General features: G+C 33.4%; 1 protein-coding gene across 1 annotated transcript; it reads left to right on the top strand.

The window, feature by feature from the left end:
• The first annotated feature begins 1,436 nt into the window (after positions 1 to 1,436).
• LOC150093320 (acetylcholinesterase-like) lies at positions 1,437 to 12,908 on the top strand. Its single transcript, XM_090413895.1, has 4 exons — positions 1,437 to 1,499; positions 6,442 to 8,005; positions 11,220 to 11,392; positions 12,024 to 12,908. Exons 2-4 carry the CDS (start codon positions 6,471 to 6,473, stop codon positions 12,053 to 12,055), a joined length of 1,740 nt encoding a protein of 579 aa, XP_090270021.1. The 5' UTR covers positions 1,437 to 1,499; positions 6,442 to 6,470; the 3' UTR covers positions 12,056 to 12,908.
• Positions 12,909 to 13,137: the final 229 nt, after the last annotated feature.

Raw genomic sequence — 13,137 nt, 5'->3', positions numbered from 1 at the left:
CAAACTGAACCTAACTGTGAATGACGAGGCCCTTTCTATTCCAAGCTAAGTCAGTCGGACTCATTCGTCGGGTGCACGATTTCTCAGGCTAGTTTGTGTGTTCGCTAAGTGAAAAACCAGAGTTATCTAACAAGGACAGCTGGAGTGTTTTATCTCCCATCCCTAAACTGAAGACAGCAAAGGCTTAAATAGGATCATAGTCAGATATTCCAATATCAGAAACCTGATTTAGGTGAGGAAGAAAAACAATCAGGAACATGAAAAGGGCCGTAAGAAGTATGTGAAATACTAAGGAAAATCGCCCCAATGCAGCTAGTCGCAAGAATATTTCTGCATTAGTACTCGCTTACAATAACTTGTCATCTAGGAAATGTTGCAAAGCCTTATGTAGTGAACAAGGCTTATTATTAGATGATACGCGTATCCTGTTCAATTCAATAACCTATAATTTTTTATTGTTTTCTTTCAAGCCATTTAAAGCCTCTGATAAAGGTGGTAGTGATATCGCACAAAGCGAGGAAAATTATAATTTATTTAAACACATTTATTAATCACCATAGTAAAATCACCTTTATTACAATATCTGTTTATCCCTGAGATCTTTTCCTTCATCACATTCTATTCAAAACTGATACCAGAAATCAAATGAAACATTTATGGACACGCAATGCAATTTGAATCACTTGAACTTCTTTATAGTTGTATGACCGTATCAAGAAGAAATTGATACACCATTTGGGTTGAGTGTACCAAGTAACACCTTCAAATTTTCAATTGAGCAATGCTTCCATGTTACGAGATTAATCTGAAAGGTTATTTCATATTTGCGTTAATATCACACCCATCTTTGACACACACATGGTCATATTTCCTTGGGAATGCGAACAAACGTACAGCAAAAAACAAGCACTGTACAAAAGATAAATGACGAAACAGTAGTTGGGGATTATTTACGTTGCATTTGCAGGTATATATGACGCATGAGCAGCGAACCACATCAGAAACAGATAAATCTCAGTGAAGTATAACAGTACTATAGAAGAAGATAAACGGATCTGAGGAAACTTGTGAGTCTTGCAGATTCATTTTCTGTTTTTGCTTCTTTGATAAATTCACGAACATTAGAGTGATTTTATGTAAATAACTTTTTAAGATGGATTTTTGTAAAAAAGGTTTTGAAGTAAATTGTAACTCGTGTTACTGTAACGTGATCTCCTGGACTGATTGCGGAAGATCCGTATAATAATAATTCATGTTTAATGTTTATTTCAGTAAGTTTAGATTTTTTCTCGTTAGAGGGCAGCAAACAACTTTTAAAATACCGTATATGGATTAGCCAATAATCTGGGGAGTGAATGAATGAATGAATGAAAATTAACGGAAAATTTTGCGAATGATATTTGTTGTAAATGTGTCCTGAACACCACGCCATTATATACCAGTGCTCTTACCCAAAAAAATCAGTCTTGCAGAAGTGTCAGAAAGGCTTCAACTGCACGGTAAGCGGTGTTTTTTTTTTTTTTTTTTTTTTTGTTGGTTTTGGTACCACATAAAGTTTCCCACAGATTTTTTGCAACTTCACCAGGGGCGGCTCGTGCATAGGCACTGCGGAACTGCAGCATCCCCAAATTTTCTTGATATATAAATATATTTATTAATTTTTTTATATTTGCTTGTAATATTTAATTTTATCATCAACAATCCTATACAATTCTCTTATTTTGTATAAAATAATAAAAATCCATCTTGTAGCGCTTAGGAGGGCGAAGGACGCCAGCAGCATTGTGTTTAACACAGTGTCATATGGCTACGCGCGCAAGCATATGAACGTCATAGTGAGATGCGAGCTATTAGCGTAAAGCAACAGTGTCCATCGCGCAGTTCCGCTGTTGTTTATATGTAAAGCAGTAGAGTGTTCGTAGTGCTTATCGTGTTTACTCCCTCTCTTTAAATATTTGGACGTTACAATTAACGTATTTAATTGTAATGTCCAAAAATTGTAAATCCATTCCTTTAATTACAATTAAAGGAATGGATTTTATTTTTAAGTAATTTTGAATTATATTAAACTGTATAATTTTATCCACAATAAAGAATATTTTTCATGTCTATTTTTATTTTTTAAGTTTTACCATAATTTCGATATTTTATCCAAACATGTATACACTGTACTTACAGTGTGTGTGTGTGTGCGTGTGTGTATATATTTCGAAAATTGCAGCACCCCCCACTATTTGAAGCCAAGAGCCACCACTGAACTTCACACATGAGAGGTCATAAAACCTGTAACAGCTGTAATATGCGTGAGCGAGTAGTTAATAAGAACGCTATCTTTTACGAAGATAGAGTGAGAGAAGTGTGATTATATTATGTAGAAATAATGTATAATTATTATATTCGTAAATGAGTTATGGGCACAAAGATAATGTCATGAATGCCACAAACTTAAATTTCACCGGGAGTGCAAATATTTCTCTGCAGTGAACTCCACATCAGGTCTTAGGTAAAAGACTATTGGATACGCGTCTTCTGTTCCCACACTTCAATAATGGAAAACACTTCATAGCATTCACTAGAGGAGGTCTGCTATAAGTATATACTACGTTGGCTTCATCAAAGTCCAAACCTGGATTTGGTTTCAAACACTGGATTAATCCTGGACCTCCTTTAACACACTTTAGTAAAAAGCAAAGATGATATGAACAGGAGACCCGATCAAGCAGGCTACGGTAATATATACAGAAGAAATACATACATTTGGAATGTAAGAATCGGTGTAATACTAAAAAATAAATTGGGATGTTGTGAAATAATCAGTATTCGACATCTCACAGGTTATTAATTGATATCACCGATAGTGAAAAGAACAAAGATTATTTTTTAGTAGTTCCACCGTATCATTTCTCGGTATTATAAGACCTTGTTAATTACATGTGACCTTTGATACGCTAGGCGACTGAGAACTTAACTTTGGAAAAATACTGTTATGGCTAGAGGTCAAGTTTAGTAGATTAGATAATAATGAAGGATTATAACACTGCAATTATAGAAAGCCAATAATTCTGTCAATTGAATGGTTATATGATTCAGAAAGATTGGGCCGTACTGGTTAAACATAGTAATTCATAAAGCACAAGGTTGCACAGATCTCTGATAATTTCGCTTTTATTGAAATTTGAACCAATAGATTTGTAAATTTCTGTTTCGTATTTGTATTTCAGAACGTATCTGTTAATATTATCTTGTATATCAATTTATACGCAACGTCTAAGCTTTACACCAGTTTTCTAACCTTATCATATTCAGTATTTTGTTCGTCCGTTTCTGATTTCAAGTTTTGGTTCACCTAAAGAGGTGAAACATATCCGCAAGCCTTTGAAAAATCTGTATGCAGCGAAGAAAGCAAAACAGCAACAACAAAATGGTAGCATAGTATGCATCTATGTATTAGAGCCTCAATTTGGCAATGACTTTTTTTTATTTGTTAAAACTTGATTTGTATTTAAGTAGAGAATGAAAACCTTCTTATATATATATATATATATATATATATATAAATTTGTTGACATTCTCCAGTAGGGCCAATATCTCAACTCATAAGATACTCATGAGTAAATAAACCATAAAGAAACGGCTATAAATGTTACTTTAACAAACTAGGATGCTTGGTGATTAGTTTTTATCTACCGATGTTGGCTAACTGCTACATTACAAACTTTTTTTTGATATTTTATTTATCTCTGTAACAAATTATACGACAGATTGTCTGCTTGTGAAGAAGGGATTTTTTTTTTCATTCATTTCGGTAGTAATATTGGTTGAATACTCAATTTTGTTTACTCTATCCTTATATGGTATATTCTTAGAATCGTATCGAAGCACGGACAACTTACATGGTACTATGTGATTATTTTATAAGATTTTACTTAGTGTTTAAAATGTATCCTCTCTTTTATTTCCAGTAAGAATAATCACTTAGAATTAATTTCATTTATATCAGAATTCTCTGAAAAACGACTACTTCTTCATATAAGTGAAGAAGAAAGAGAAGAAAAAAATCTGTACTCATTAGTCCTGCATGTCATGCATTCAAGGACACAATAGAAGTGTGACGAAATATTTGTGTTTTGAAATTTATGCTTGACTAAGAATGCTTTATTATTAATGTCTCTTTATAGCTCATAGTCGTCATATATAGATGGTATGAAGTATTTGAAATTTTCTTAAGATTTGGACATCTGATTTAATTTTAGGTTAACGTATACAATGTGTGTATTGCATTTATGTAAAATAAGAAATTATATGCTAAATGCCATTACACAAGATTGTTATTTCGTTGCTACGCAGCGAAATGACTGAATTAATCAAAGTTTCGTAGGGTGCAGCAGGTAATAAATAGGTTGGTTATGGATTGTTGTAGGAACAATCCATTGGAACCTATTTGTGTCAGCTGTATGCTTCCTGTTATTACGCTCAGCATTAATAGCTTACGATTAAGGCCACAAAATATCTTAATATAGCAAAAAAAAAAAAAAAGGAATATCAGAATTAATCATGAAATGCATTTCTGTTCTTTTCCTTCGTTTATTCCCTTCAATCATCCCATGCTGTACTCTAATCTCAACGCTAGATGGCGGGACCTGATGGCGCTATCTTATGACTGTCATGAAATTGATTTAAAATTTGATTGCACAATATCCTCGCTATGCTATAACGGGGAAAATGTAGCAAATTTTAAGCAGTATTGTAATTAGTTTACGCATTTACATAGAGAATACACGCACTTTACAGATAAGAATACTATTAGTGGTCAGTAGATGGCGTAGTGTACGGATGGTGACTTGTGTAGTGTATTGATTAAATGGACAATTAAGTAATGTGGAGGATTGGTTCGACTAAATGTTTTAAACAAACGAAAACTCAACAGGTTGGGGAGAATTTTTTATTTTCTAACACATTTTGTAACACATGCAAAACCACTGAAAAAAAATCTGATTGTTTTAAAAGTACCTAAAAGAGATGATCTACCACTTCTAGACAATGTCATTGCCTTTTTTTCTTCATTAAACGAAAATATATGAAAAAAATGATTTATGCCATAAATGTATTACAATATTATTGCATAACAAAATCACTGCATACATGAATTCATACTACTAACGCACATTTTTTAGAACCATGGCAACTGACGTGACGCTTGTGATACTGTAAGGTCTGTCCCGATAATAGCATATTTTGTTTTGTAAACATCACCATGCAATTAAGTGTTACGGTCTGTAGTGCGAATAGGCTGATTTCAAATGCTGTAAGGCGTTTATTTTCATAGAATTTTCGTTGTTCATTGCAATGTCTTACGAAATTTAATCACCAATGATAAGCTGTCACAAATGTCATGTGTTTTGTAGATACCGTTTTTTTTTTCTTGGCAAACTGCCAGTTGTCATTAGTGACAAATTAATTTTAGTTTTCTTTTGATAGTCCCGTAAGTTGGTCGGTAGTTATTAACAGTACCAGTTGTTTCCCACCAAACGATAGGTTTTCAACTTTGTTGTCTATTACTTGACATTTCAGTTGATCCTTTTTGATATTTCAGTTGATGATATAAAGATAAATTCTCGTCCAAACCCTGCTAATAATAATAAATTGATTAGTAATCTTTCATTTTTTTTTTTAATTTCTAAAGTCAGTGAATAAATGTAGGCAACAGGAAAATAAATCAGTTAGATTTATTAAGAAGAAAAAGTAAATAAATATATCCTATATAGGATACCATATAGGTATATTTATTTACTTTTTCTGAATAATTTCTTACACAATGTAAGGTTTTGAACTGCAAAAATAAACAAAAATTGCTAACAGTGTACATCTGCCTAATGGGATTTCTGTTCTTGACGATTTTTTTTGGGGGGGTGGGGGGAGTTAGTGGTGTCATTTCTTTATTTGTCGTTTATAGTTTCATACAAACTATTGCACATGTCATTGATACGGAATATTTCGTAAATAAGCCGATAAATTCTATTGTAAAAATGAAAAAATATTAAAAAAAAAAAGATTTTATGTGCAATTTATATAATATTGTAACAATTCACTACGTCACGCTATTAATCTTATATTTTTATTTTATTTTTGTTTTAATTTTAATCGAACATTAATAAAATCTCGGATTTATATTGGTAAATTTCTCAAACGAAAATATAACTTAGGCTATATATTGCCAATAAAGGAATCTATGGTGAACTGTTATGATAGTCTACAATAATGCTATTGCTAAGTTCACTTTTTTTATGATTATTTTTAGTTATATCTTTGCCTTTTTCACTTCTTGCCTCACGCGAGAGTTTCTCGTAAAGAGTAATAACAGAAATGGGTTCGTTAATAATATCCAAAGAGACAGAGTGTGATAATAAGATTTATATATTTCTCTTTTTTTTTTATTTGCAGGAATATCAACTTGTGTTCAGATATCAAACATGATGAATATAAAGCCCCATATCAAATACTGCTTACCTGCTCTTATTATGACTGCTGTCATATTTATGCCAGTTGCTTCTCAGGATACTGACACACCACCAGAGGACCTAATTATCTACACTACCAAGGGTCCCGTAAAAGGAAAAACCATCTCAACGCCAGGTGGAAAATCAGTAGATGCTTTCCTGGGTATACCGTACGCTCGTCCACCAATTGGAAAATTACGTTTTCGTCCACCAGTACCCCCTGAATCCTGGACAAAAGTGATTGATGTCACCGAAATACCAAATGGTTGTATGCAAGTGGTGTTTAGAACAAACGATAGTTCTCTCAAAGATTTAGAAGACTTTATGGCTATGAAGGACCCGACTGAAGACTGTCTGAAATTAAATGTCTGGACACCTCGACCCAGACCAGAAAAAACTGCAGTTATGATATGGTTTTACGGAGGAGGTTTTTCTGCTGGATCAACGGATATGTTTCATAACGATCCTAAGGTTCTAGCTTCAGAGGAAGGAGTGATTGTAGTTTCCATGAATTACAGGGTTTCATCATTGGGATTTCTCTACTTGGGAATCCCAGGGGCACCAGGAAATGCAGGATTATTTGATCAACTGTTGGCTATTCGATGGGTTCGTGAAAACATTGCCAATTTTGGCGGCGACGTCGACAGAATAACGCTATTTGGAGTAAGTGCGGGATCTGCAAGTGTTAACTTTCATCTGTTGTCTCCACTTAGTAGAAACCTGTTTAATCGAGCCATAATGCAGAGTGCAACTGCGACGGCAACTTTTTCAACGCACAGCAAAGCAAAGGCCATTGACCATAGCTTGAACCTAGCAAAACATTTAAACTGTCCACACGATTCCAATAACCTCAATGCTGTCCTAGAGTGTTTACTAGAAAAAGATGCTAAAGTTATGGTCAACCTGAACTTTGTTGAGTACCCATTTTTGGTGTTTCCTTTTGTTCCGGTGGTGGATGGAGTTTTCATTGAAGAGGACCCAGAGCTGTCCGTACAAAAGATGAATTTTCAGAACACAAGTATTCTTCTTGGTACCACTTTGAATGAATCAACTGTCCAACTCTTAGTTTACTTGCCAGATATCTTCACACCAATTGACAATCTTAATATCAGCCGTGAAGAGTTTTTAATTTCTTTGAACACATTGTCTCCATATAAGGAAGAAATAGTTAAGAAATCCATAGTTTATGAATATACTGATTGGTTGAATTTTGATTACGTATCTAGCGCAGATCAGATGGTTTCCGATTTCTATTTTGTGTGTCCTGCAAACGAGTTGGCTACAAAGTATAGCACCGCAGGGAATGATGTTTATCTGTATCAGTTCGCTTTTCTGCAAGCAGACCTTTATGGTTTTAAGATTTCAAAGTGGATGGGTGTCGTGCATGGTGCTGAAACTGGTTATGCGCTGGGTTTATACTTAACGCCACGCTTTGATAATTCTTCGTCAGAACAAATTGAACTTTCAAGACGAATGATGCAATGGTGGGCAAACTTTGCCAGAACTGGGTAAGTCCAATGTAAAATCAGTTATTTTTATTATTTGTTTTTTAATATTATTATGTTATTACGTATTAGTAATTAATAATAAACTATTTGAGTAGCGTATTAAAGTTTATGTTTCAGCAATAAATACGTACATATATACAACTTAGAAACAGACAAAGATTGGAAGCAGAAAAGATGAAGTTTCTAGAGACCTCTCCTGGGACTCACTAAATTAGATAAAAAGAAAAATACAGAAATAAGAGAACGATTAGATACAAAGAACATCCTACAAGAATAGAAGAATATCAGCAAAATTGGCTACACCACATAGAAAGGATGGATAACAATGGGATTCCCAAAGTAGCATATAAATATAAACCTACAGGAAAAAGAGACCGCGGTCATCCAAGACTAAGATGGAAAGACCAACTTCATCTGCAGAGCAGGAACAGGACATAAAAATCATATACCTGAATTGCTCACACGACGACGACGATTTATAAAACTAGAATTATGATATGGTGATTGGCAATGTAAGGAACTTTGTTTTAAGTAATTATTAAACAACTGTTTGTTTGCAATCCTAAGAATTTTATTATTATTATTATTATTATTATTATTATTATTATTATTATTATTATTATTATTATTATTATTATTATTCATAGATCCATAGTATCCATTCACAACAATGCAAATATCTCTTACAAAAATATGCAACACGACATCAATCAAATCACTCTGGTTAACCGAAAATTTCATATATATAAACCCTGGAAAAACAAAGCTAATGATATTCAAAAACCCCCAAACCCTGCCCATAGAAACTAAATATCTCACTATCAAACATTCATCCTCCTATACACAAAGTGCAGAACCTAAAATCACAACCATCACACAGGTGAAAACAACATGCTATCTTCGACTTCACTTTGATGCTGATCAAAGTTGGAATAGCCATACAAACTACCCACATACCAAGCTTAGGATAATAGCAAGCAAACTAAACAGATTAAAAGATATTGCCCCAAACCACATAAAAATACTAATCTATAAAGCATTATGTGATATGCAATATCTATAAAGCATTTTAAGATATGCAATCACATCATACGCATCTGTGCAGACTACAGACTTAACAGGCTACAATGGTTGCAAGATAAAATGATAAAACTGATATTCTGGGAACAATCCACTCTTATGCAGGAAGCACAGACAAAACACAATATATTTAAGGTGAAACACTTATGCCACTAGACAGTCATGTTAAAACACTACTACAGCCCAACATATAGAGTAACCAGAATAACATATCAAATAACAAGACCACAGTCAACAAACTGCATAACATATAAGTACAACAATCACTACAGCAAAGCCACCCGAAACTTCTACGTACCTGACATGATATACAAACTGCCATTCGACAACAGAAACCTAGGAACATACAGAGAGCTGAAACAGGCACTATATAAATATTATAGCGAGAATGAAAATTAGAGCAATTCCTGTTTCTCTCTCCCCCACCACACATGCGCACACACACACACACCTATGATAACCCCCCCCCCTCTCAAAAACTATCACTACAAGAACACAAAGAAACAAACATACAATGTCTAAATCCAACCCTATTTGCATACAAAAAAGAAAAAAAAGTTAAACTGTAATAGCAGTCGAAGTCTTCCAAGCACGTACCAACAAACAGTAAAATCAACACCTGACTTGTGACCAGCATAGGAACACAACCATGAAAACACCACCCTCTGTCATCTATTATCTTCCTCAGATAAGCTCAGCTAAGCTTCGAGGAAGAAAATTACTAACTTGCAAGTATCTCTTATACACACTTGTAATGCATTATAAATATTATATATATATAATTACTACAGCAACTATGTACGTAATTCATCTGAGACATAAAAATAATAATAATAAATAAATAAATAAAATAAATAAATTATTATTATTATTATAATTATGTATATTCTAAATTCAAAAATTCTGTATAATCCTTATTGTAAATATCGTAAATATTATTATTGTATGTAATTTATACTGAGACATAATAAAATGTTTAAAAATTATTATTATTATTATTATTATTATTATTATTATTATTATTATTATTATTATTATTATTATTATTATTGGCATCCCCATACAGCTTGATGACATTCAGACTGTAAATCGAGTTCCTAGGAAGAACAAAAAACAAGGCTTGCCACAACCTACACCAGTCATAGTTTTCGTCTTAAAAGCAAGTCTACAAGCGACAATCTCATAAAAGCCAGCAGGCAGATAAAACCAGTTATCAAGGACTTGAACGCATTGCAAGACAACACACCAATCTTCTTATCCGAATATTTAACACCATTCAACCAGAATCTGTTGTACCAAGCAAAAAAAAGCAAAAACAAAAAAAAATACCAATTTTTGTCAATCAGAGATGCCAAGATATTCTTGAAGGAAGTCACAAACTTCTTCAAAACCTATAAAAATTAAAAGCTCAGAAGACATAGAAAGGCTGCTGCAGTGAACAAAAAAGTCTCCTAATTAGTTCAAAAAGAAGACCACAATAAAAATGAATGAGAACCACCAAGACAGATGCAATAACACCAGAACATACCTGCAATTTCACTTTGATCAGACCTTTCAGATCATACATTTGACCTCCCAAACATCAGACTTCTTCCAACTCAGCAAGCAAATCAATAATAATAATAATAATAATAATAAACAAATACATATATCTAACCGGTGATCCTCAGATAAGCTCATTAAAACCTTCGAGGATGCATTACATCTCAACTGAGATCAACAGAAATAAAAAATTTTTTTTACATGATACCATACCTCCAGGGAGTCCAAAGACTCATCGAAGGAGGGCACCTACTCTACAACTCCCTGTCTCCACCAACTACAACGCACCGCCCACCACTACCACCACTAGCATTTTCACAGACAATCACAAACATCCATGTCCACGGCGGGTTTCGAACCCACAGCCTCGGTTCGAATCCCGCGGTTACGAGATACGATAACCAATCAACATATAATATTTTGGTTAGCATATTCGCTCACATATAACTAAAATGTTTTAATTAAAATTTAAAAGATATTATAATTTTTTTGAGGGTATCCGCTCAAAAATCAACATATAATACGAATAATAGGAATTTATAAAAGAAAATGAAATATTTGTAGAAATACAGTTTTTTTTTTCCCCTCCAAGGAATCCAAACTTATCTCCAGATGGTTCAGAAGTTCCGGAGAAATGGCCACGCTATACTACTCAGGACAAAGAATATCTGGTTATTGATAGTACAGCCACACTAGCTCGTGGTTATAGGGAGAGAAAATGTGTTTACTGGAAGGATTACATCCCTTCTTTGCTAAAAACGATAAGTGAGTAAATCATTTTGTAATTTCTTTAACAATATCTTCCAAGTAAGAGCGCTTGTCGTATTGCATCTTAAATTCTTTCACAGTCTTTGTAATTGAGCATTATTTGGGGTAGGGAAAGAGATGCCGATAATTCCTTCGTTTCCTTAGTGTACTCCTATAGAAAGAAGCACACTAAGGAAGCTAAGGAAACAGCGCATCGTGTGAAACATTCACTCCTTAGTAACCTTAGTTTTTATTACAATCGTGTTCAACTGTGCTCTGCTTTGATCTAATATGAAAAACCATCCGGGAAGATGAATTATTAATAAAATAAATGGGAAATATGGTGTCAAACATTCGCATGTTTTCTGTTTTGTAAATGTGTTTTTTTCGGTGAAACATTTACTGAGCTCTATGGAATTTAGAGAAATTTTCTTAGGTTCTATCAGAACCTATGTAAGGTCCTAAGCGCTCTTGTTCCAACACAGCGGAATTTCCCAGCAGGGTAGGTATGCCTATGGGGAAAAAAAAGAAACTAAAAAGAAAGAAATAAAGAAATTTTGCTATGTTTGGTATATTTGTATTTTAAAATGCTTTATATGTTTTCTTTTCAAAACTTTTAAGTCTGAAATCCAATTATTTTTTCTTACAGATACTTCTGACACTTGTGAGAAGGAGCAATAAAAAAATAATAAAACGCTATCCAATCAAAGAGTAATATACGGTAAATACTGAGCATGTCTGTAACAAATTTCATGCTAAATGTTTGTAATCAGTAACCAATCTACTACAGTAGGAATATTTCTTCAAAAGATGGAAAAGTGCTCTTATCAACGCCTTCCCCAAAAAATTTCTCTTTTGGTTTGTTTCTCTCCAGGCATTGCTCATCCACCATCTGATTAGTTTCTACAACTTGGAAACTCTACCGCGGGTATTGAGCCGCGTTTAATATTCTTAAATGGCCTTTAAATTAATTCTGTTCAACAGAAACAGTACAACTGATTTATTCCACTTCTTGCAGGGTCCAGATCTGTGTCTCGTATAGAAGTTTCTATGCTTACTGTTTAGCTGAATTTGCATCTATTATTTTGCCAATTTCTCCAAAGCCTATTAAAATACGAGAAAGATCTTCTAGAAGAACGTTTTTGCTGTTTTTCAGAAACAATAATCTGAAGTTTGAAGACTATGTTACAAATATTCAATCTGGTCATTAAGGAAATCGTATTCTGTCCGAATTATTTCTTGAAAACATATAATGTCATTCGTTGTTATCTTTAATCACCTCGGTTTTGAAGTTACTGGGGTTCAGTAACTCCACAGTTCTATTTCTCGAGGATATCAGTATCAAAGTCCACATATGATTGTGGTTATCCACAATGTTTGGTTCTAAGACACTTTATATCTTCTTTCATATTTATACTTGATCTTTTCAGTTTTTAATATTAATTAAGGGAGTGTGGAAACCCAAAGTTATCCATAAGCCAAGAATGGAACAGTAATTTTTAATCTAGTGTACGAATAAATTGTACAATATAAATTTGTAATAAATTATTTTTTTAGAAGAATAGTAAAATGGCGCACATTTATTAGGATTGCATTATCACGTAAAGTCAACCATTAAATTACACTCTTGAACTGCTTTAATTTAGAAACATTTTTATTTACATACTTAAAGAACTAGAAAAGATCACGGATGAAACATGCTGATGTGCAAGACAGAAACACTTGGTAATTACAATAACAGAACTCTAAATACTCGTAAAATT

Source organism: Typopeltis vanoorti, chromosome 24, assembly GCF_054136105.1.
Source record: "Typopeltis vanoorti isolate ZY-2024b chromosome 24, IOZ_Tvanoo_1.0, whole genome shotgun sequence".
Taxonomy (NCBI): Eukaryota; Metazoa; Arthropoda; class Arachnida; order Uropygi; family Thelyphonidae; genus Typopeltis; species Typopeltis vanoorti.
Note: the sequence above shows the minus strand (reverse complement) of the source record. Positions and strands in the feature narration are given on the sequence as shown.